Source organism: Phycomyces blakesleeanus (assembly GCF_001638985.1).
Source record: "Phycomyces blakesleeanus NRRL 1555(-) unplaced genomic scaffold PHYBLscaffold_2, whole genome shotgun sequence".
NCBI lineage: Eukaryota > Fungi > Mucoromycota > Mucoromycetes > Mucorales > Phycomycetaceae > Phycomyces > Phycomyces blakesleeanus.
The window spans coordinates 2,214,680-2,239,760 of record NW_017265135.1 but is presented as its reverse complement, the minus strand read 5'-3'; the positions used below and the strand labels follow the sequence as shown (position 1 = coordinate 2,239,760).

At 36.4% G+C, this 25,081-nt stretch overlaps 5 protein-coding genes across 5 annotated transcripts; 2 read left to right on the top strand and 3 right to left on the bottom strand.

Moving 5' to 3' along the window:
- Positions 1–2,385: 2,385 nt before the first annotated feature.
- On the top strand, positions 2,386–5,559 carry PHYBLDRAFT_105691 (hypothetical protein; the record flags this gene model as incomplete). Its single annotated transcript, XM_018427913.1, has 11 exons — positions 2,386–2,577; positions 2,755–2,898; positions 2,952–3,245; positions 3,314–3,583; positions 3,656–3,829; positions 3,947–4,301; positions 4,366–4,625; positions 4,698–4,959; positions 5,030–5,140; positions 5,200–5,348; positions 5,422–5,559. Coding segments are annotated over 11 exons (2,349 nt in total), but the record flags the coding sequence as incomplete, so codon positions are not given.
- Positions 5,560–8,940: 3,381 nt separating this feature from the next.
- On the bottom strand, positions 8,941–13,542 carry PHYBLDRAFT_179248 (hypothetical protein; the record flags this gene model as incomplete). The annotated part of the gene is made up of 10 exons (XM_018438125.1): positions 8,941–9,398; positions 9,487–9,864; positions 9,940–10,223; positions 10,299–10,457; positions 10,528–11,662; positions 11,770–11,886; positions 11,969–12,034; positions 12,099–12,419; positions 12,497–13,261; positions 13,372–13,542. 10 exons carry the CDS (start codon positions 13,540–13,542, stop codon positions 9,240–9,242), a joined length of 3,555 nt encoding a protein of 1,184 aa, XP_018297815.1. The 3' UTR covers positions 8,941–9,239.
- A 2,696-nt stretch (positions 13,543–16,238) lies between these two features.
- Positions 16,239–18,121, bottom strand: PHYBLDRAFT_97534 (hypothetical protein; the record flags this gene model as incomplete). The annotated part of the gene is made up of 2 exons (XM_018444023.1): positions 16,239–16,801; positions 16,891–18,121. Coding segments are annotated over 2 exons (1,794 nt in total), but the record flags the coding sequence as incomplete, so codon positions are not given.
- Positions 18,122–21,835: 3,714 nt separating this feature from the next.
- PHYBLDRAFT_58820 (hypothetical protein) lies at positions 21,836–22,404 on the top strand (the record flags this gene model as incomplete). The annotated part of the gene is made up of 3 exons (XM_018440387.1): positions 21,836–21,976; positions 22,027–22,095; positions 22,162–22,404. The coding sequence occupies 3 exons, from the start codon at positions 21,836–21,838 to the stop codon at positions 22,402–22,404; spliced, it is 453 nt and encodes a 150-aa protein (XP_018297813.1).
- A 72-nt stretch (positions 22,405–22,476) lies between these two features.
- PHYBLDRAFT_130161 (hypothetical protein) lies at positions 22,477–24,927 on the bottom strand (the record flags this gene model as incomplete). The annotated part of the gene is made up of 6 exons (XM_018429342.1): positions 22,477–22,835; positions 22,895–23,940; positions 24,009–24,056; positions 24,169–24,497; positions 24,549–24,589; positions 24,648–24,927. 6 exons carry the CDS (start codon positions 24,925–24,927, stop codon positions 22,588–22,590), a joined length of 1,992 nt encoding a protein of 663 aa, XP_018297812.1. The 3' UTR covers positions 22,477–22,587.
- Positions 24,928–25,081: the final 154 nt, after the last annotated feature.

Here is a 25,081-nt window from a genome sequence, read left to right as displayed (position 1 = left end):
ACGCTTATTGCTTTGGGGAAAGGCACAGAACTGCGAGTATTGATCTTATAATAAAGATCCCTTCTTTTATTTTATCCATGTAACCCAATAAAAATTGTGGATAACAAGGGATATGTAAGGAAAAAAAATAGGGCATGCTTGTTTTAGGTTCTATTTTTTTCTTTTGTAAGCCGATGCCGAGCCAGCTTAGTTCTCTACAAAATCATTATCATACAGCCATAAAGTAAAATACCCCCAAAGAAAGAAAAGAAGAAAGAAATTAAGAAATAAAGAAATCTAAGTAAGCAAAGCAAGGGTTGTTGTTTTGTGTGTGTGTGTTTTAACCCTTTGTTGAGCGCGTTCACTCTTGTCTACTCAATCAATAACTCGCTCTATCTGTCTGGGTGTCTCTCTGCTGCTTGGTGGTTGGTCCTTCCATTAAACCCACCCCTTCCCTCCTCATTCTCCTCCTTCTCCTCTAAATCTTCTCTCTTTCTCTCTATCTCTCTCTCTCTTTCACTTTTCCACCTCTTCTTTTCTTCTTACTCCACTTCTTCCTCTATTTCTACATAAACTTTTTTTTGGTTGCTTATTACAGTCTTTTGACCCAGTCTTTGACCTTGCAATTAGTTCTTTCTTCCTTTTGGCTGGTGTGCTAGCCGTCTTTTTTTATTTTTCTATCTATCGTTTCGTAATTACCTTTTGGTAGTCATTAGGGTAGAAAGCAACAGGTTTTCTGCATAGTCACGCCATTACGACAACATTTATGTCATTGACCAAAATACAATCTAATCAAAGATGTTAAACAGCATAATGTTTATCGAAGAGAAACCGCAATCCACTAGATCATCTACCGTAGAAACAACCCAAAGTCTAGCAATCTCATCTCGTCCGGAAAGTCCAGTACCAATGGTCATGTCAATTGATGAATCAAAAAATAAACTTGACAGTCTCAACACAGGAGTATCTTCGGACAGTCTCTGTATTCCCTTAAAAACACCATTGAGTCCGACCCCCTCTGAAGCAGTCCGTGACAAATATTACCAGTCCCATGAGTATTATGCACCTGGATCTCCAGATACCCAAAGTACTGCATCACCGCGGCGTCTACCATCCCAAGAGGTCTTGTGTGATCCTATGGATGAAGAAGAAAGTCTTCCCCGTCCTGGAGGTGCAATTACCTTTGCACCCCTGAAACCACCACCTTGCCAGTTTAGCATTCAAAGTTCGAGTGACACCAACTCGATTATCTCCCTCAGGACATTCAACGAGACGGATGACACGCGATCGAACTCCAGTATGCGCACCATCGACAGTTTCAGTCTAGACAAACCTAAAGAAGAAAAACAAAGAACCAGCGGAGGATCATCGCCGTGCGATTCGGATTCTGGATTAAAACCCGACATAATTGTCGAAGAAGAATGGCGAGAAGACGGAGCAGGAGGAGATCAACCTGAAAATCGCAAGAGTGCCAGTCCAGTTATCGGTAACTCTTCTAGCCTATTATCACGACTGTCAAAGACAACCGCGCCTATGCGCGCTAAGCTGTCTGCGATATCACGCAGCACCAGTAAGTGATCCAGGTAACCATGCGAGCCCAAGAATCTTAGGTTATTTAATCCTTTCTCTCTCTCTCTCTCTCTCTCTACTTTATTATCATTATTATTATTATTACTACTGTCGCTATTATCGCTATTATGATTACGATCCAAATCCTTCCTCCCTTTGCCCCTTTTTTATTTTTATTTTTATCTTTATCTTTATTATTTTTCATCCAGACCATCTTCATCTTGACCGATCTCATTCTACCTCGTTGTCGATTCCACTCAGAAGGTCTGCAGAAAGTGTGCGAGATATTGCAGGCTTACCACTGAAATCCGGAAATAGAGCCAAAGGAGAACGATCCCAGTCATTTTCATTAGATAAGTCGCTGCTGCCCGACAGATTTAGACAGGAAGAACCTCCTACAATTAATGCCGCTCTTTTGTCTAATGTCGCACAAGCCTTCAAAGAACAAATCATTTTTGCTACTCGGGCCAAGGACAGCTTCACGCATGAGAATGCGTTCGACGGAAAGGAAGCAGTAGTAAGTTACGTTAAGTAAAGAAGAAAAAGAACGATAAGAGAACAATAGAGAACAAAAAAGGTATTCAATACAGCCTGTATTAGGATAAACTATGTTTCTTGACCAAATGTACCAATCGAAATCTGGCTCTCGATCTCGGTATATCACTTCAGAAACAAGGATTCTTTTATGGTGTTAACCAAGAAAAGACTCTGAGTGATTCTATTGACTATCAATGCCAATTTAAAAAGCACATAAATCTCAGCCCACAAACCACAGACGGCGTTCTTTGTAATTTATCTGAAGATTTATCTAAACCTTCATCAGAATCCACTCCTTCAAATGATGACGAAATTCCCACGGGTGTATTCGCAACTCTAGGCCAATGCTACTCCCCCAGATGTACGGCAAAAAATCAATGCTACAGTCCAATTTGTTCACGTTTGCCGGGCCAAGTAAGTCTTGAAAAGCATCCAAGAATATTTTTAAGCCAAGCGAACAAAAAAAGAAGAAGAGAAATAAGACCAATATATGTATGTACTCTCTTCAAAAGTCGCTATCCAATGCTCCATTGAGAGTTTGTCAATCTTCAGCCAGTCAAGCTTCTCCGGTAGATCAGGTAAATATTCATATCTATATGAATAAAGAAAGATATTTGATATAGTTGTAATATGATATTATAATTGTTTTTAATAATAAAAAATTATTAGCGAAAAGAACGTCTTTGGGTGGTTTCGGTAACCAAAGAAATATTTGATAATACCAGTACTGAAGATCGAAAGAGACAAGAGAATATTTTTGAATTGATTTACACCGAGAATGATTTTGTCGATGATCTTAATTATCTCCAAACCGTACGTATGTTCTTTTATAAGACCCTACCGTAGCTGATATACTTTGATATTAGTATTGGATTACTAAGATACTAGATATCGATTATGGTACCGAAGAAAGTCGCAAGAACCTTGTAAATGATTTGTTTTCAAATATCATGGAAATCTATGACATCAATTCAAAACTCGCGGCAGATTTGTCAAAGAGACAGGGTGAATCTCCTGTTGTGAACCGAATAGGAGACGTTATGCTAAAGCATGTCACAAATTTTGAGCCATTTGTCAAATACGGATCCCAGCAAATGATCAGTAAATATAAGCTGGAGACCGAGAAAGCCATTAGTCCAATATTTTCGAAATTTGTGGAGGTAAGTTATTTATTAATTTCTTGATCACACAGTCTAAATCTAGCATTCTCTTTTGAAATCAATTATAGGATACTGAACGATTGCCAGAATCACGCAAGCTTGAACTCAATGGTTATCTGACTAAGCCTACAACTCGGCTTGGCCGCTACAATTTACTTTTAAGAGAAATCCTTAAACACACACCGAAAGACCATCCTGATCAAGTGGATATTCCACAAGCAATGACAATCATTGCAGGATTTTTGAGTAAAGTTAACGAAGAAGCAGGAAAGAAAGAAAATGAATTTAATCTCGAAATGCTCAATGAGAAATTCTCATTGAAGTATGCAGACGATCTGGTGAGAGAAACATATTTTTTTTGTGTGTCTCTTATAATAAGTTTATATTAATATTAGCTGTGCATATATTAGCAAGAGCTGGAGCTTCGATCTGAAGAACGAAGAATGATTATGAAGGGCTCTTTGAAAAGAAAAGGCACAGGCCCAGAATCGTCGGATATGCAGGTTTACTTGCTTGACAACTGTTTATTTATTACAAAACAAAAGTATGTCCAAAATATAGAACAATATAAAATCTACAAAAAGGTAAAAAATAAACATGAGTGAACATGTATAATAATCTGGTTTCGTATAGACCAGGAAATATTTTTATTTATGATCAAACAACCGATCCATATTCTTATCAACATTTCATAAAATTAGCCTATTCCTCTAGCCCTGTTGGTTATATTCTTACCAGACCAAGCCAAGAAGATTCCCTCTATATTACCCTATGGGCGTTCCAGTACTGGAGGGTCTGTAACTACAAATAATATCGAAGTGCCAGCACCGACCAACAACAAGAGTGGGTATCCTATTGTTTTTGTCCATTTGGGTCGTCAAGGGTTCGGACAAATCACACTTTATGCCAATACTCTGCTTGCCCGCCGCCAATGGGTACACAAGATCGAACACCAAAGGCTTGCTTTGACTGAAAAACAGAAAGTGTTTGATATTATCCCAATAAGCGAACGGTTCTTCAACTCACTCAACAGGGTCAATTGTGCCACAACATATGGTACAAAACAAAACACATACCTTAATTATTTAGATATTTATGACCGTATTCTTTCTTTTGCTAGGTTCATCTACTCTCATAGGTAGTGACCAAGGCGTGTACTTAAAAAAAGAGAAGAAAGAAGACGAGCCAGTGAGGGTACTGGAAATGGACAAAGTATCACAAATAGAAATACTCGACGGGTACAACCTTGTTCTCGTCCTGGCAGACAAGATCCTCTACACATATAGTCTTGACGCTCTATTATCTCATGATACTGGTGTCAAACGAGGTAGAAAGATTAGCAATCATGTGTCATTCTTTAAGTTTGGAGAGGTTATAGAGGTTAAAGAGGGTAAAGAAGATAAAGAAGATAAAGATACTCCAGAAAAAAACCCGGGTGTTCCACCAGTCAAGAAAACTCTAGTTTGCCTAGTTCGTTATAATGCTATGACCTCTACAATTCGGGCGTTAGAGCCTCATGCAAATCCAGAACCCAAGAAAAAGATGAAGCCTCATTTGGGGATATTCTTGCGAGGATCTACCGAAGGACTCAAAGCATACAAAGACCTTTATATTCCTGGAGAGGCCACATCGCTCCAGTACTTCAAGAACATTATTTGCGTAGGGAGTGCAAAAGGATTTCAGATGGTTAACATTGGATCTGCAAGAGTGCAGAGTAAGCTCACTTTGAAACATTAACAAGTTGTTGTTCTTCTCTCACATATTTCTATTAAATATTCTACTAGGTGTATTGGATCCAAGTGATGAAAGCCATGATTTCATATTACAAAGAGAGAGCCTTAGACCAATTTCAATGTTTCGACATCCAGATGGCACAATATTATTATGCTACAATGGTAAGAGTAACTCCAAGTAGTTTTGTCTCAAAAAATTAAGATTCTTTACTGTGACGTAGAAATTGCATTCTACATTGATAAGAAAGGAAGACGTGTGAGAAGTGGGTGGATGATTAACTGGGAAGGAGCACCGACTGCTTTTGCTTTTCGGTTTCCATATGTAATTGGATTCGATCCAAAATTCATTGAAGTACGACACATGGATACCGTAAGATTCTTTTCTGTTTCTTTTTTTCTTCTGGTTGTGTGTCAAAGTACTCATGCTCTTTGTAATATGTTAGGGTAAGCTTGTTCAAGTAATCCCAGGTACTAATATCCGATGCCTTAATCCCGACCCCATTGATATCATTCACTGCGTAACTGAAGATCGTTTACTGGGCTGCGAACTTGTGTTTGAGCTCAAGTTTGTGGGAACATAAAAACCGAGACAAGATTTTAATATTTCATGTATACAAGTCCAATACTCAAAGAAGTGTTACTTTTATTGCTGACTGTATATCGTATACCAATTTTAATTCATTTCGAATTCTTTACCATTGTCATCATTACTCTATCTAAAGCCTTACGTTATTATACATTCACTTTCTTTTTATTCTGTTTTATCTTGCTTACCTACTTGATTACCATTTCTTCTAAACAAATTGGCTATCTTTAGATTCATACCATCTTTTTTTTTCGACATAATCCTGTGGCCTTTATGTAATTTATACCCTCAATTAGTAACCACTCCTCATACACACACATTTACACGCGCGAAAATAGCAGCATTAATACTTCGTATATATATATATATATTGCTTTCAAAATTTATGAATTAACGCTAAAACTCAAAATACTTGACTATTTTCTCATTTACATGCGCAATCGCAAATAGTCTATTGAAAATAACCCAAGTATATTATGCTTTCTACCTTAAAATAAAAATCAAATACTTTCAAATAAATACAAATTCAAAATGTTTCAGTGTGTGTAATTGAGTCTTTAGATATTGATCCAGAAAGGACTGATCAGTGGTGATAAATAAATGCTAAATGAAAGAAGCCTCACTGCTGATATATATCAACTTGAGTCTTTAAATCGATTGACAGTGTATCATATTCCAACAAGAGAAATTTAGCATTTAACTCAAAACTCTTTGTTAAAAACCATTCCTGAATAGAAATATGTAATAAAAAGAAAGAAAAGTAAGAATAAAAGCAAAATAAAAGACTACAAAGGCTTGCGCTCCCAGCAGTTATCTAATCTCTCCGAAGAGTGCTTGAATAACACTTGTATTTCACTAATGGGTACCTGATTGCAAACATCTTTGATACAGCTAGTTATTGTCTTTATTAACCAATATTTCTCTCTTTAGCTTGCTCTTCCAGACAGGCCAGAACTCCTCGATTGAATTCGGTGCAGCTGCTTTGTGTCTTATTGAATAAAAAGAATTAAGTATAATACATGCATTATGCTCAGTCTTCTATAAACAGACACCTGGTATACAAAATACAATCTGTCAGTGATAATGGAAAGAAGATTAAAAAGTAATGTTAACTAAACTTTTTTCTTTTATTATGGAACTGCCTCTAAAAATTAAAGTAGCCCAAAAGTTCAACTGCTGATATCAGGGTGTTTCAGCAGTTTTAGATATTTAGATTTTACTTTTGCGGTAACTCAATACGTGAGCCAATGATAATTGATATGAAAATAAAGCTGTAGAAAGCTTTCGTATTTCCTTTTACTCTTAATTTTATTTTCTTATGAAATATTCATAGGCAAAATTGGAGAATCTAAATTTGCATTCTATAAACAACTAAGGGTAATCCTTAGTTGTTTATAGATTGAAAATATCTCAAATTTAGATTAGTAAGAGCCAATCATTTAACAAATTAAACCACCGCAAAAGTAAAATCTAAACATCTAAAACTGTTGAAACACCCTATTGTATAGAAAGTACAATGTATTCCTCAACTTAGGACTCTTGTAGTAAGAGTCCATACTCTTGTACTGCACACTTGTGCGTTTTTGAATTATATATTTACCTAAAAATTAGAAGACGGCCCCAACTTCAATCTGGAGGATTTTGCAAAGGTTAATTTTGATCGAGAAAGGATTATATCACTTATTATAAAATATAAGCCATACCAAGAAATTATAGGCATTTTATTAAAAAGCATAGATATACATATATATTGCCAATACTCTTTTTTAAAGTCAACAGAGCTGAAGTATGCTCAACAAATAGCTAAGAGCAACTGCAGTGGTTACATTATCGAAAACATTATATATAGTGTAGTATAGTCCCCCCAGGGATTAAATACCAGTTAAAAACAGATTGCCAAATTGTGGTTACATTACAAAGGAACAATTTGAGCTTTTTGACTGTCTAAAGTTTCCAGTTCTTCACTAATGATCTTGTTCATATTCTTTTTCTTAAAATTTATCTTATTGAACATTTGTTCTCTATAGATACATTAAAAATATGAATTTAATAATTTCAATATTGTAAGATTAATAGTTAGCATAATTTGCGAGAATTTCTTTGCTCATTTCTATAGACCATTGTTCGCTTTAACAAAGGATGTGAAAGGGAAGGAAACAATTCAAAAAGATAATATCAATTTATAATGTAACACTACATGTAATGTTCCTGACCTTAAAAATGGACTACATTATCTATAATGTTGTCTGTATGTAACCGCTGCAGACGATTCTTTTGAGAACATTTCGGAATCTACATTAAAACAGTCGCAAAAATTAATTTTAATGTAACCGCTGCAGATGCTCTAACTACGAGACAGTATAAATCAGTACTTCATACTTAAACGGGGTCTCCGTTTATTTTGAAAGCAAGTCAAGTATGTTCTTAAACATAATTTTGAAGAAAGAAGAAATAATTGCTGCCTTTGATGATGAAACGAGAAGTAAAAGCCATTCCGTAAACGACATTGTAATCGTATTAAAGAAGATCACCAATTAATACATCAAGGTAAGGATTACCATGTTCTTAAGAACCGTAGATATTTTACGAAAAAAAAAAGAAAACCTTCGTATTCCTTCAGAAAATGACACCATTCACGATTTATTCAATTCATACCTTCCTGACTACCAATTCGCAAAATGATTAATATAACTGTAAATCTGGTCCAGTTGAATCCCTTAAATCGTGCTATAAATCCGTTCAATATTGGGACGTCAATCAAAGCAAGACATTAAACCGCTTTAATTTATGAAAAACCTTCACTCCATCATACATAATTACGAAACAAAGAATAAATGGATTGGTGGTAGTGGCAGACTGAAGGCTACAGAAGTTGAAGATTAACAATCCGAGTATGTGGACAAATTGAAAAGGAAAAGCTGTTAGCTGGTGCTTACAAGTGCCTGCTGATTGATCCTAGCTGTTGAGACATGATGTACTGTATGCACGAATGGAGTACACCCTATAAAAGAAGATATGGCGTTACACAAGTAACCAAATAGCTACTTAAAAAAGGTCAAGGACATTTTAGAAGCTTTGTCAAAAGTTAAAGCCAGAAACTAGCGGTACAGATAGACTATAAAATAAGGCTATTTTCCCCTCCAGTAGGCAGTATTAGATTTAAGAAAAAAAATCAGTCCGCTGTAGTTATAAGTACAATAAATCTTTATACACTGTAAGTATCAAAACAATATTGATATTATTATTATTTTGTCTAAGGTCTGGACTTTTTTTATGTTCGAAACATTAGTAAAAATATTGTACCTTTTTACGAAACAAATAAAATACATGTATATATACATACATACATACATACAAAAACAGAAGTCAGAAATTTGGTATAAGCGATTTTTTTAAAATATATATTGTAATACCAATAATTAAAAGGAGGGGATGCTTAAAGCAGATACGCTATTTAAATACAAAGGAATGAATATATAGAAAGAGGTCAACTAGAAAAGGGTTGAATAATATCTCTAAGAACCACAGATAAATATAATAAGAACGCCGTTTTTTGGGGTTAGAAGGGTAAGTGCTAGTATATTCACCATATGAGACGTTTTTAAGGAATTGTGAGTGTAAGTGAGTGAGTTTGTATGTGTATGTGTGTATAAATTTTACGTTTGAATGCGTCTATTAGAGAGTCGGCGCGAACTTTGCTTGGAGCTGGAAAATATATTGATAGTCAGGCTTGAAAGGGTGTACCATACACCCATGTATAATAGGTGTCAGTGCATCGCTACTGAATTGCAGACATCGCATATGTTCACCAGCAAGAGTTTGTACCAGCTCCCCCTAAAAAAAGAAGAGTTTATTATTATTATTATTGCTATCTATTGGTGCGAAATATTTCACTTGTTTATATGTAATTTCTTAAACTCACAGTGATAACATCACGGACTTCAACAAATCGTGAGTCAAACCCGACCACATAAGGATAACAGAATGCAACAGCTTGAGGATCACCTTCCCAAGTTAAACAAGAATAGTTTTCTTCAATAAATGAGCCATGGTTGTCGACACGGAATGCAAATTCGTTATAACACAACAAGTAATGATCCTTGCAGCGGAACATAGCGAGTGGTCTCACATCTTCACCACGTATTTGTACAAATTCAAAGGCTGGATTATTGAGATCGGGAAGATTTCGATTGAGATTGAGTTTTTCAAGATCGATGATCTCAAACCCGCGTGAACATACTACCACAACTCTTGCTTTCAAGAAATGAACAGCAAATGAATCTGTACCAATGTAGAATTCCTAACCAAATAATGATTTAAGTATAAAAAATAGTCTTGATAATATTTAACACTTATACATATATGTATACTTTACCTTGTAAATTTTAAACCAAGAAGGTGCTTTAGAAAAGAAACCTGTCTTTGTAGTGAGATATTTTGCATTGCTTGGGTTTCTGAGATCGCCGCATGTAGGCTCAAATGCTTTGAAATGACTATCTGTTCCTCGCTTCTTCATAGCAATAACTAAAGTTCTGTTATTACATACGCCTGCGTTGAAGTAGCTGATGTGCTGGGCAACCTTTTGGTTCGGCTTTTCATTTGTTTTATGCGGTGACTTTGGATCAAGTGCTCCAAGTGAATATGCTATCAACGTCTTGTCTAAATTGAAGTTAAGTAAATAAAATCACAGGTCAACGTTTGTATAGCACATTTCCAAATTTCTGCATTACAAACCTGCAAGTACCATCAAAATGTGCTCTTCTTCGAGAACTGCAATTTGGCAAACATCTTGTAATGACAGAACCTGTTGCATATCATTTGTGTCTCCTTCCATTCCCATCCAAATACCACTGACTGTACCCACTGCAATCATTTGAAAGCCTGTTGCTCCTACTAAAAATAATTGATACAGTCACATACACATTATTATTTTATAATATACATCAATCATATAACTACTTACAGAATGGTACAGAACATGTCACCTTTCCATGATTTGCACCACTGCCTATTCCTGTAGATCCAATGAAAGATGCGTCTCTTAAAGATCGGATAGTAAACACTTCTCGGTCACTATTGGCTTTCTCCATTGCTATCTTTGCTTCCACAATTTTGTGCTTCCATTTCATCCTTGCTTCTGCGCTTTCAGCATACATAAGATGATCTCCACCAAGTCGGCCTAAATGATGGATCAGGATCGGGAAATGGCTCCCGAATGATGTACCAAGGTTTAATCCGGGACTTGTAGCGTTGGGGTATGTACTAGCCATAGACCTTAAGCCAATCGAGAATCCTTCTGTGGCTTCTTGGACGTGTAGTAATTCCATAGGAATTGGCCGTTTTGAGATTTGGTATTCATCTTCTCCATCGTTTCCTTTCCTCTCTCTTGTCATTAACAACATATGATCAAACAAGAAAACCCTGAGCTCTGTTGATTCTACAACCATATGTGATCGACGTGTCAATATCCCTTCATACAAAAGCTTTCTTCCTTTTTTAGTCAGTTGCAGATCGTGAGGCTCTCCTGTTTTGTAACGAATGTGATCATTTATCTGATATATCCTCAAAGTCATCTTGGTGTTGGCTGTCTCAGAGTCCATTTTGTTGGCAATGGCCTTGAGCATATTTGAACACTCCAGGAGATCCTTTTTGTCTGGGTGGTCCTCAGGTGTCTTTTTTAAAATAGCTCCAACAAGTAAAGGATATCTTTGGAGACGAGTAACAGGAAGAATAATAAAATGCCTGAAAGGAAGTTTACGGCATTCTTCCTTGCGCTCTGTATTCTGAATAAAGTTTTGAAACAGAATGTTGTCCTGTGTTTCTTTCTTGATCGCATACTCAGCCAATACAACATGTGGTCCATATCTTGAATAAAGAGCCATAAATCCAGGAAGGTGACGGAGAAAAATATCACCCACACGATCAACAAAACCGCTATTGTCTTGTGATTGACATAAACTCTGGTGGTCTCGAAGGTCTTGATAAAGTTTTGTATGGAGGTCGAGTAATTCAAGATAGTTGTTGAATACATTATCGCAAAACTCTTCCCGATAATCCTCTGCAATGCACGGAGCAATACGGAGAGGTTGAGCATATAACTAATAATAAACCAATGTACGCAGTTTAATCTAGATTGTCCTTTGCGTATTATATTTTCACTTTTAATTATAATACTTGCCTCATCTAATAGCTTAAGATCTCGCACATAATCTTCTTCAGTGTAAATTATTTCATGAATTGCTTCCTGTCGTCCAATTTCAGCGCTAGGCGTACTTTGAAGGACCTCTTTTGCTACAGTTGCAGACCAGGCACGCGAAAGGGTCTATTTTTAAAAGGGATTTTGCATGAGACCCCCTGAAAAAATAATAGACCTAATATCCTTGGTCTAACTCCTTGAACCTTACCGCATCATAAGATGAAGCTTTTGATGAAGCAGCAGAGTCCCGTCGCTTTAATCCACCAGACTTTTCCTAAAATGAGGTTGACATAAATCAGAGAATTTACTTTTTAGTATTGAGGTATCTGCATATTTACAGATTTATCAGAGGTATCAGACATATCGATGTCTCTGTTTGGACAAGAATATGAATAGCAGCCGCCTTGTCCAGGAAGGCATGTATTTGTATAACAAGGTGTAAGAGGGGTATAAATTCCCTGGGGAATTCCTTGTTGTATAGTTTCTTCCACTAGGTCATACACTTCTGAAGATGAGTTGTAAAGCGTATTTCGTCGCTGCGACTTCTCTGAGTAGGCAAGTGGAATAATCAGGGGAGGTCTGATGTGCATGAGCGCTCTTGCAACCTTTGAATATAATCCTTCTGGTAAACCCGTAGGAAGAAGAATGCGAATAATAAACTACCCGTAAAGCATCAATTAATACCAATTGTACAAGGAGTATGGAAGATCTTTTGGACAACACGGGCTTTTCTTACCACCGCTTCTGCTCCTGTAAAACTATTTGGGTACTCAGTCGATGAAAATATTCTTCTAGTCTCTGTAAGGGAGATAACTTTTGAAACAAAGTTCTCTCCCAGTTCGGAGAAAAATGCGTAATGTGGGAATGTCATCTGTATTGAAGTCTCGTTACCCGACAACAACGGTTCATATGTTCCCATACGAACATTCATAGCTAGTGGCGATGTAGGAGTAGTGAAGCCTTTATGGTTTGAACGTAAACTTGGCAAGAATCCACCCGAACGGACAGATGATTCAGATGCTTGACGGTTTAGTGAACTTGATCGAGTAGTAAATATTCCTGTTTGAGGCGTTCCAATTTTACGAGTAAACTTCCTGACTTGAGAAAGGCTTTGGGAAGATGTACCGGATTGTTCGGTTTCTCTAGATGCTAATGTAAAAGAACGTGGCTGAGTGATGCCAAGTAAAGAAGGGGATATAGGTGGTGAGAGGGAGTTATCAGATCGGAAGGTACTGGAATTGTCGTTTTTGAGGTGAGGTGTCCATCGATATTCTTCGCTCTCATAACCATCATCGTCTGTCTCGGAGCTCTCTCTTTCCAATTGAATACTAGGTTTACGCCACGATGTTTCCTCAGAAGTCGATTTTAACGGTTTTGGTTTTGGTTCTATAGATTCTTGCATTGAATCTGTTATACTGGATCGAGTATATACTGTATCATCGTGATCAGAACACCACGAGTCTGATTGTTCAGAATCTTTGACATATTTCGCAATTGAATCCTAAAACGATTTTTTTAAAAGAAAATTATTTGTTGGTTGCAAATGATATTATGATTTCTGATCATCTTGTGGTCATGAGTAATTCAATGTTGCAAAGAGATTTGTCTTACCAATTCTGATGATTCATCGAAATTTAAAGTCATCTTTTTGTTGCAGTGATCTAAGCTATCAGGTAACTCTCCTGCTAGTTCGTTGATAAATGAATCGAGATCTTGATAGAGTGCTTCTAGAGCAGGCGATCCGGGCGGTTCGCTAACGGGTTTTGAGTGTTGTGGAATCATGAGAGCTGTACATATGAATAGTAGGGGGAATGAATGGAGAAATAAAGTTCAGGGCGCCTTTGTTCATTCATCTTTAGTGATGTACATTTGTGTAACATGTGATGTCACAAAGCCAAGGTGTCTTTGATATACACATCATTTTTGGCACACAGATAGTTGATATTGTAGACAAAGACAGTGGAGAGAGCAAAGGTTTGAGTCACAGAATCGATTTTTGCGTGCAATCGTCCTATTTTCACTCATTTCCTCGTGATATGTACAAACACAAAAAATAATTTCAATGTCATTGAGTGATATGAATTGAAGCAGCTCATATATAAAATTTGCTCTAGTGGTGTTAACAGTAGAATGCGAAATAAATAGATTTGGGAATAAGTAGAAAGATCTATCTAATCAGTCCATGAAGTATCCAATGGACCAAGGAAAATGCGAACGAATACGCGCTTATTGAATTGATTATTGTCTATTCCGCTTCTTGCACAACAATGCCATTCTTATACCTCTATATTTATAACTCTGTGTTTAATGCATGTATCGTTTAAGATGAAGGTGGTGAGCGCCACTGATATCCACATTTAGACTTTATCAATTTCGATCTAACACTTTAGACCAACGACTCATAAAAAAATTCCAGAATAAGATAATATACTTATTAGTATAACTAAGCGAATTAAAGGCATATGGAGACCTTTTGGAAGAATTGGAAGAAATATTCGCCATATATATATTATTAATGTTATAGTTGTAGAATCTAAAGGTAACAGGGTTCTCTTGATTGTCTCACAAGAATTTAATCAGTCTAGTCATTTCTTTATAGGTTTCTAGGATCCGATTGAATTTTTAGGATTTATATAACCAAGGAAAATGAGTTTGAGCTCATGAAGAGGTTTATAAAAGTGTAGGACAAATAAAAGGAAAGGTCTCCTTAAAAGTGAAGAGCAGTAATCACAGTATCAGAGTACCATGATACCTCCTTTTCAAGGGTCTAAATACCAAATTGAGTATTAAATCATATTGTAAGATATATAAATATAGTCAAAAGCTTGATACATTGTCTTTAAAGATTTTACCCAAACACCTATTGAGAAGATAATCGTTATACTAAATACTGTATATCACAATATAAGTAAAGAGGATCAATTGATATTGCCAAGAGGAAGAAGTATAATGAAGGGATATTTATAGACCAATTATTACTATACTGGCAGTCAATTCATTTAGAAGTATTATATCATCACTATCTAATATTTTTATATTCATATGGTCTTAACAAGCGGTACAAAGGATAGAGTATTAACAAAAGTACGTTTTCCCGACTAATATTACGTGTAACTCTGCTTTAATGAGTGATACATGTAAAGTAAAATAAAATTAATAAAAGATCATATATACATTAAACTAATCATATGTTTCCTTTTTAATATGAGGAGGTGGCAAATATATTAGACTGAGACATTTTTACTACACACAGACATATATTTATTTATATATATCGGATGATTTCTATAACAGATTACTAGCCACAGTTACACACCAGTAGTATATCGTTATGTATGCGGGATCCAGCCACGATCTACAGAAAATAAAGTCTTTTCAATCATTTGATTATCAAATACAGTTATTGTGTTTTTAGTAAGAATGCTAGCGGAGTAATTCTCATAAAGATCTAACCGTTAAATTATATTGAATCTATTTCGCTAATACAGTGTTTCTACTTGAGACAAAACGAAAATGGAATCCAGACAAAGAGAAATTGTGGCTATTTTATAAAAGAACATTTGAACTTTTTGACAATCTAAAGTCTTCCTTTCTTTACTGTCCTCCAAAATCTAAAAGACACTGTGAAAGCTAGATGTTAATGCTGCAAAAATAACAATAATAATCCCGTCACTAGCGTAAGCAGTTTGTATCTTTGAAGAATTTAGATAATTACAGGTAAAATGTTTGGATAAATATCTACTTTGAAAACTAATTTCTCTTTGTCTAAATTTCATTCTCGTTCTGTCCACAAAAGGTAAGCATATTATATAAAATTACACTTCGATTCGCCTAAAACATTTTCTAATTAGTCTCAATCTTTAGTAGAAACACGGTAGAAAAATACTAGCGAAATATATTACTGCTGAGATGTGGTAGTTTATTGTATTTTCATTAGTTATTCGTAAATAGCTAATATATTTACCCGTATATGAGAAATATTTTAGCACTTTGCGAATAGCAAGTGAAAAGGCAGTAGGTTTTTGTTTGATAATAAAATTAGAAACAAGAAATAAACAATAAAGTCGAAAATGAAGTAGGCTACAGTTTGACACTTAGCATTTACTCAGGTATCATATGCTTATTGTACGGCTTATTTTGACCATGTACTTTAATACATTCCTTTAAACACCAAAGTGGTAATGTCAAAGTGTAAGACTTGTCTTAGGAAAAGAGTATTTGTTCTTTACCCAGGAAATTATTTGATTCGCATAAAGATTTTAGTAACGTAGCGTCTATTTTCAATAAAAGCTAGCTCGTTTTTTTGTCAAATGTAATAGAAAATGGGATAGTATACATAATAATATAGAAGCCATTGCATGCCTTTATAACTATTCAGTTTATTCCAAAAGGAGTATTATCTACATACATGGGCGTTTTTTCTTTTGTACATATAATATTCCACGACTTCTGATTGATCTTTGATAGACACCATCCTCGTCAACATTGATACAAAGAGGCCAATATTCTGGACTATTAAGCTTAATATTGGATATATACTTGCGCGGGGGGAGCACAACGGGTGCAACCATTTGAATTTCCTTTGGTAGAATATCAGTTTTTTCGTCAATTAAATTATCACCGGTTACTGTGAGAACTATTGGAACATGGCACGGTTTTTGTTCATCAACATCAAATGGTGTAAGCCACCTGGAATCGAGAGCAAAGGTCCAAAAGTGTCGAAAAGATTGAAGATGCTGATGATTGTCTGTAGATGATGTGGGGTAAAACGGATAAAACGCGCATAAAAGGCCTGCTATTGATTCATTATCTGTCTTAAGTGTATATCCACCGAGTCCAGCATACAAGAGCCCTATAGCCATATGAATCGCCATCTGATTTCCATAATTTTCGATATTTTCTGGTAGGTTTCGTAGTTTACTTAATCTTGTAAATAGTTCAAGATTTCCTGTACCGGCCATAACCATAGCGGATGCAGTGGCAATAATATTAATACAGGTACTTATAGCACATTTTGTAATACGTTCTTGAAATCCTACAGCTAATGGTAAAATAAAATAAAAATTGAAATATGTAAGAGATATAGTTACTTGCACCCAGAGATAAGCAAGTCAATCATTAGTAAGTTACCTATTTTCTCTGAAAGTTCAATGAATATATCCAATTGTTTCAACAGACACTCAAAGGCATTAGTATTTCTTGACCCGGCGTATTTTAGCCCAATTGCTAGGCATCCTCCGCCAACTATATGATATTTTGCTTGTTTGCGGACTTGAACTTCCCAAGAAGCTTTCCTATTCTCATCGAAATCATGTAGAATAAATTCTGGTAATTGCTGATAAAGCCATATATCGGTTGGGCGGATGTCGTCCCATAGAATTAGATTCTTTGCCAGCACTCGAAGAAGTAATATATCTGGACGAATAGAATTTATATGATACTCTAATTGACGTCCATATATCCTTTTTGCTACACGTTTATCTCCGGTCTTAAGAAACATAAGAGCAAGCGCCATAATTGCACCCGGCCCAGTTGCGTCTAGGTTTGAATGAGACAAGCCTCCGATGTCTGACTGAGTACGATTTCTGTTTGTTAATGGTTCACCTTCCATCAACTGGTATAGTTTGTCTTCCAGGTCCATATCAGGCAGCACAATACTTGTTCCTTGTTTTCCAAGAGTAATAAATCCAATTGCAAACCCTGCTGCTAGACCAACACAGTCTAAATTTTTGGAGCTCACTGTATTTGAGTTAGGTGCATGTACACCGAGCTCATTCATTAAGGCAGCAACCATTCTTCGGTCCCTACTTCCCATATGAACTAATCCAAGTCCAATTGTGCAGACTGCCCGGGTTATGATAGGCTCCGAAGAGTAAGGGAGATCATCCTTTACAAGCGAAGGTATATGCATTGATAATAATTTTACTACCGCAATATTTCCACCGCCACGGTATGCTATCGCTAATCCAAGAAGAAAGCCAGCTGTCACCAAACCCGACGTTTCTGCAATATATCCATACCAGCTAGTACTTGTAAGTTGTGAAAGACTACCATTCAAACCCAAAGCAAGAAATAAACCACCGTGTTCTGGACCTGTCTCCACTGGATCAAGCTGTTTGATCCATGTTTTGTTTATATCAGAGTCTGGTTTTATACGAAGCCCTGCACAGACGCCCATATGGAAATTTGGCCATACAAGAGAGGTCGAGGACAGTGTTTCTTCTTCTATCTCTACTATTCTTTTGAGAGGTAGTATCTTGATAGACAGATTTATGCTCTCAAAAGGAAATGGCTGGGCTACGTCGGGTCTGTATGTCCCATAGCTGTATATCGCCTGACCTACAACCTGTGACATCGTACGCTGTGCGAAACTAAATGCATGCATTTGTTGTTCTTTTTCTGCGTCCTCCGCACTTTAAAGAGCAGTTAAGTATATATATGAATACGATGTATTGATGTATACAAAACTAACCTCAAGTTTTCCATGTTTTCTACTCGGATTTCATTTATTTTGGTAATGTCCAACTTGATTCTAACTTTTTCTACAAGTCCGACATAACCGAAACGTGATTTTTCTGTCTCTTTGTTGAGAGTATCAGTTCCATATATGTTCCCTGATGATGAGAATTCATTCAGAATATTGTCATATATCGTTTGCATGTTTTTGGGAGCATATGGCTAGATAAATCAGGTTTATTATTTGACGTGAGTTTTAGGCAATACATAGCCAATAAGTCTTACCTCATCTTCAAAGAATCGGAATACCTTTGAATTCGGGTCCACTGTTGTACCCGAATTTTGAATTTGTTTTACTATGTCATCTCTGCCTATGTAATGTGTCAATATAAGATAATTAGGTAACGCAATAAAACACTTGGCTTAAACAAACCTATAAGAGAATATGCTTGAATTGGTAGATTCAAGGGAGCACCTGATTTAAGTGTGTCGAGAATGCTTACAACTGGTTGTGCAATAGTGTCTTTAATAACCTTGATGTCTCCGTAACTCCAATCTTTTGACATAAAAAGTACAACGTCAATCGGATCTCCGCTGCATTGAATCAGGCATATGTAGAGAGAAGAAAGTTTTTCGATATATGATCCATATGTATTTTGGCCAATGCCGTTTTCGACATTAATTTCTGGATAATCTTGAAGTTCTGTAGAGTACAAAGCTAGGTTTTTGGTGTCCAAAAGGCGCTCTAGGAGAGACTCGATATTCACAGGTTTACCGAGACTTCCTTTTAGACTTTTATATTCAATGTAGTCTACAGAAAATGTTTGATTTCAAAAATATTTCTATATATACATAAGATACTTGGCCCTTACATTCAGTCCATAAAAAGTTTTCTTGGTCGTTTGGAGCGTAGTAATGGATCCAGTCTGGTTCTTTTAGCAAATTGCATAAACAGCACAGTAAATTCTTGATATCTGAAAGTAGGTATGTTCGCATTTTCGCCAGTCTATAATCTTCATAGAGTAAATGCAAGCTTTTTACAATTCTATAGACGTGCTCCATGTAGCCTGGTAACTCATTGTTTTTGACTTGTATTGCGCATTCAATCCACTCATTAATTTCTTTATTTCTATCATAAATTATTATAAGAAATCAGAAAGATATGAGTTAACAACAGATCAGCTTACTTTGATGAAATATACGGAAAATTTGTTTGGTATTTCTTAATTTTCAAAAAAGAAAGGGTGGTAATTACAAAAGATTTCCATTCAAACTCTGTTCTGTGCTTGCCAAATAAATGAAGTATAGCAATATTTGAATAACGCTGTATTAATGCCGCCTTGAATTTAGAAAACATGGTCTTTGGTAGAGCACAATTCATTGCAGCCATACAATCCCTCGCTAGACAAGAACGAGGTGCAAAATCTATCATAAAGCGGACGATCTGATGGTTGGAAAAAACAATATTGAACCGGTTATTAACAGCATCTCTCAAGTCTTCGATTATCATTCCATGTCTATTCGGTGGTAGTTCGAGAATTATATTAGAGTCTTTGGCGTATATATCAGTCAGAAGTGCTATGCTGTTATTTTGGACCAAAATCATGTCATTCAGTCCTGCTCGAGTTGCACAGATTGGTAATGCTGATGTTGTACTCTGCTTGAATACTCTTGGATCTTCCATGTTTCCAAGTTTATTTATGGAAAAGGCTGTTAGACTACATTTATGGTGGTCCATGATACACAAAAGTTGCGTTCCGTCTAGATTATCTACGATGAATGCCCTTGAATTTGCGATATGATATTTTACGAGAGTACTTCTATTCAATGATAGTAAGAGCGGCGATTAAACAAATATGGAGAATAATTTACTCAAATATGTCCTTACTCTGATGGAGATTCTTTCCATAGAAGATGAAATCGAAGGGTGCTGTTATCTTCATTATATTGAAATCTTTTATCAACAGTAGAGATAGACTTTACGGAAGTGGCTTGACCGAGTTTCTTATCGTAATTATGCATCTTAAATGATGACTGAGCTGGTGATGCAGCAAAAGGTGTTTGTTTGGGTGATCGTTGCTGTTGTTTTATTTTATCAGGGTAAACCTCCTTTTTGGATGTATAAGACCAAATGTAATGCGCACATTCCTTTTGGTTAAAGGTTACGATAAGTGGAAGGGTATTGTTCACTACAGAACTATCAGGTATCAATTCATGATATTCTCCAGGCATGAGAATTTTTGTAGCAATATCTTCAATATTTGTAATGGCAATAAAATCAGTTTCCTGATCGTCTATATCCATAGTTTTTTCGTTTGTTCCATGTTTTTGTTTTTTTTGGAGTAGGATACCGATGTCTAGTGCACATGCTTGAGAGATAGGGAAAGGAAGAGGAAATCCATAGCTGCTCCCATCGATAAAGTATATTTGCATGTGCTTATCAAGTACAACACATAATGCCTTTCGAAATACGCGATGGATAGTGTTGGATTCATTGTGGGTTTTCTGCGTTTTAAGTCTATCCCAGCCGAGATATGGCTCAAAGTGTTCCTGGTTGTCTTTCTTTAAGCACTCAAAAGGAAACCATGCAAAAAGCGCTATATTTATCGGCCTCTTCTCAGAGTCGTATTTTAGGGTCTTTAGAACGGTGTTTCCTCTGCTCCATGTAACAGTTGTATTTGATATATAAACCTCGTCCTCGAGATCAGAATCAGTGTCATCTCTCATCAATTTAGAAGCCATACTTTTGCTGTCTGTAAAGTAATGCAATTTTTCATCATTTGGTGAATCTCCAAGTGGTATAAATGATGCATTGTTGACAGCTTGGAGTGAGTAGATGTGCTGTGATTTTCTTTCTTCTGGAATATGATCTCGCATGATGTCTTTAAAGCTAAATATTTCAGGATTTTTAATCGGTTTTACGAGATGTCCATTTCGCTTAATATGAGTTTCTCCACATGGTTCAAATGCTTTTAATTCTTGCAACATGTTTTTGAAAAGTCAACATTTTAAATGCTTTTGTTTTATCTTGGTTAATAACAGACGTATGTGACGCGTAGCACTGGCGTGACGCTGGTTATTTGAGAAAACAACTTCAGTCAAACGCTTAAATGCTTTTTAACTTTTGTATCTTCTTCTTCTTTGTTATATTTTTCGTATTCTTCCTACTCTTTTAACTAACTATATTTTTTAAAGATAAAATCACATGAATAGAACCCATGTTTGCACTAAAATATAAAATTATTTTATTTTTAAGTAACAAAATTTATATTTTATTTAGCCATATAAATCGCTATTGGCTAGACTTGGCTTTGTGAGAACCTAATGTATTGAATACAGCACAGAGAGACCATTATAAGCAGTAAACTTTATTGTGTGTGTATATATATGTTGTATTTGACTTCAAAGACAATAATTTTTATCATTATTTCCTAACCACCATAAGATTAATATGCTAAATCTATTGACGGTTGTCGAACTAACATTGACTTTCCGAAGTTCCTCGTCTTGAATTGAAAACGTTTGAGTTGGTGACCTGGGACTTTTTTTTAAAAAAAAAATTCGAGACTGCATATTCATACATCATTCCATTAAATTAGACTACCTTTAAAGCTTTACCATGTCGGGTCCCTTTATGAATCAATCTCAATCTGGCCCTCGCTCTGTTCTTCTTCAGGTAGAAGACCAATACAACAAGCGAATTGATGACGACATTGCAAAACTTGTTGACTGTTTTGCTGACATTGTCAAAGTTGGCGAGGTAGGCCAGTTAGTCATTTTATTCTTCACAGCATTGACATCCATCCAAAGAACAAAGACAAGGATAAGTTTAAGGTTGCCCAAGAAGGTTATCAAATAGAAAGTCAGACAGCTCAGATTGTAAGACTTCTTTATGTATGCATATATTTTATTTAGTTGTCTAATAGTGTATATTATCTTTTGTAGGTACGATCTTCAGAATCATTACTAGGATTAATTACAGAACTTAAACAGCATTTGCTTCTCAACGATACTCACACTCTATCACGACTTTACAATGATCGTTCCGAAATACTAAAGACTCAAAAGCAGGATATCCAGGCCACTTTGATTGATATGAAGCGTGGTCTATCTTCTGCTATTTATGATATGGAATCTGTCTATTATCGTTCTCTCACGCAGGAATCTTCTGCAACCAACTCTTTATAAAAGAAATTCAAATTAATTATAAAAGAAGAAAAGAAATTAAAAAAATAGGATTTGTACATAGTCTATTGATCTACTGGAAATATTTCTATTGAAGAGGGGGGAGTGATTTTTAGTATTTTGAATGTAAAAGTAAAAAGAGGAGGGAGGTTATGATTGGGAGGTTATGGCGTATATTATGCGGGCTTAATTCTTTTCTTCGTCTGAATGAGTATTTCCGCCAAGAGACTGGAGCTCAACAAGACGGCGGAAGACACCTCCTTCTTTGTGAAGAAGTTCCTGGTATGTACCGAGTTCGGCCACGCCACCATTGCTTAAACAAGCTACCAAATCAGCCGAGCGAATAGTTGACAAGCGATGGGCAATTGTAAATACAGTGCGACCTTGCATAAGATTGTTCAACGCATCCTGTACGAGAACTTCAGACTCGGAATCTGTTTAAAGAGTTAGAAAAGCTTGAAACCCAAAATAATAAAATAATAATAATAATTACCGAGTGCACTTGTTGCCTCATCTAAAACAAGAATAGAGGGATTCTTGAGGAGAGCACGTGCGATAGCAATACGTTGCTTTTGCCCTCCACTTAAACTAATACCACGTTCACCGACCATAGTGTTGTATCCGTCTTGGAATGTGTTGATAAACGATGCACAGTTGGCCTTGGATGCAGCCTCTTGAATCTCTTCATGTGTTGCGTCTTCACGGCCATAGGAAATATTTTCTGCGATGGTACCAGCAAATAAAACAGGTTCCTGGGAAACAACACCAACATTTTCACGCCACCAGTGCAGGTTAATATCCTTGATGTTTGTATCATCAACATATATAGATCCTGAATTTGGGTCATAGTATCGCAGCAAAAGGGATCCAATTGTAGATTTTCCTGAGCCCGAAGGTCCAACAACAGCCACTACTGTTCCTGGCTCAACTGTGAGGGAAAACTTTTTGAAAATTGTAGACTGAGGACGAGTAGGATAGGTAAAGTGGATATCATCGAATCGTATCTTGCCATGTAGAGATGGCAGAATTTGACCTCCTGTCACCTTAATTGGACTCTTGCGTTCCAACAAATCAAATAATCTATCAGAAGCACCCACTCCTTTCATAATCTCTGAATAAAAGCTTGTCAATCCAGCTAATGAAGTACCGACGTAGGCTGTGTAAAGCATAAAGGAAGCTAATTCACCGATTGTGATTGCATTCTCAAGTACCATATGTCCGCCATACCACAATACAGCTAACACGGCAAGATTACCCGATAGGCCTGCGCCACCAAAAAATGCACCACTAGCCATTGCCTCCTTGGTCGCAAGGTTATATACATCTGCTACACGAAGGCCGTAACGTTTCTCCTCTTGCTTCTCTTTTGCAAATGCCTGGACGGTTCTTATAGCACTGATACGCTCCTCTGCCACCTTGGTAATTTCACTCAATGCAGTTTGTGTTTTACGAGAAAGGGACTTTACATAACGACCGTAAACAATAGCAAATATTGCGACAGGGGGAACAATAAGCATCATAATTCCAGTCAATTGTGGACTGGCAAAAAAACGAAATAATAGTATTCAATATACAGGTTCCATCATCCATTCTCAAATACTATTTACCTGACATAAAACATCATGGAAGAACCAACAGCGGCAGTGGCGAGAGCTCTATAATAATTGATTCATTTGTCAATACAGAAATATACACAACATCTAATTTTTATTTAACTTTCTATTTTTATCTTCTCAAAAGATAAGGAAAAATATAATGATACATTACCTTAATCCATCGCTCACATTGTTGGTTAAGCTCTTACCAACAATTGCAGTGTCAACTGAAAGACGTGATATGAGTTCGCCAGTTCTGTTCTTATCAAAGAAAGCCATGTCTTGTTTGAGGATTGACTTGTAAAGATTTCCACGAAGTCTTTGGATAATGCGCTCCCCGGATAGTCTGAACAACAGAACTCTTCCAGTGTTTGCTGCTGCGCCAATCACGAATACGACAGAAAGAGCACCAAAGAACTGAGGCATTGTCAGCCCCATATAATTCTCGGTTCCCGGGTGGGATACAATGTCGATTATCTTTCCCATTGAGAATGGGACAGACTAATGCAAATCGGGTAAGAAACTTATGTGCTAGGTTTCTTTTTAACTTACCATAGTTATCGAAGAAGATATAACAAGAAGTCCAATAGCAGCTATAGGCATTTTTTTTAGCTATTTTCCCAAATATTAAATAGTTTATAATAAGCTTACCGGTTATACTCTTTGCTTCAGGCTTAGCGAGTGTAAAGAGCCGCTTTACATCGCTGATATCTTTCTTCTTCTTGGTTTCCTCTGTTGCTTTCTTAGTTGTTTTCTCTATAGGAGTATGCTTATGAGGGGTACTTGAGAATGAGGTTCTTCCAAGAGGTGTTCTCGGTATAGGTTGTATAGCTAGCTTGCGTGTGAGAAGAGGTTTTGGCAAAGCAGAGTAACGTCTAAGCGTGGCCACTGATGGCTGTCGGAATGCAGTCCACAGACTAGTTCGCAACATGGCAATGGTAACAAGAGAGGGAAAAAAGAGCAGTGACAAGGTTTAATGAAGAAAGGATAAACTCCACCCCGGTTTTTACACGTGACCTAGTTCGGCTAATGCAACTCTTTTTGCACAAACGGGACTTAAATATGCCTTTTGGTCACTTTCACGC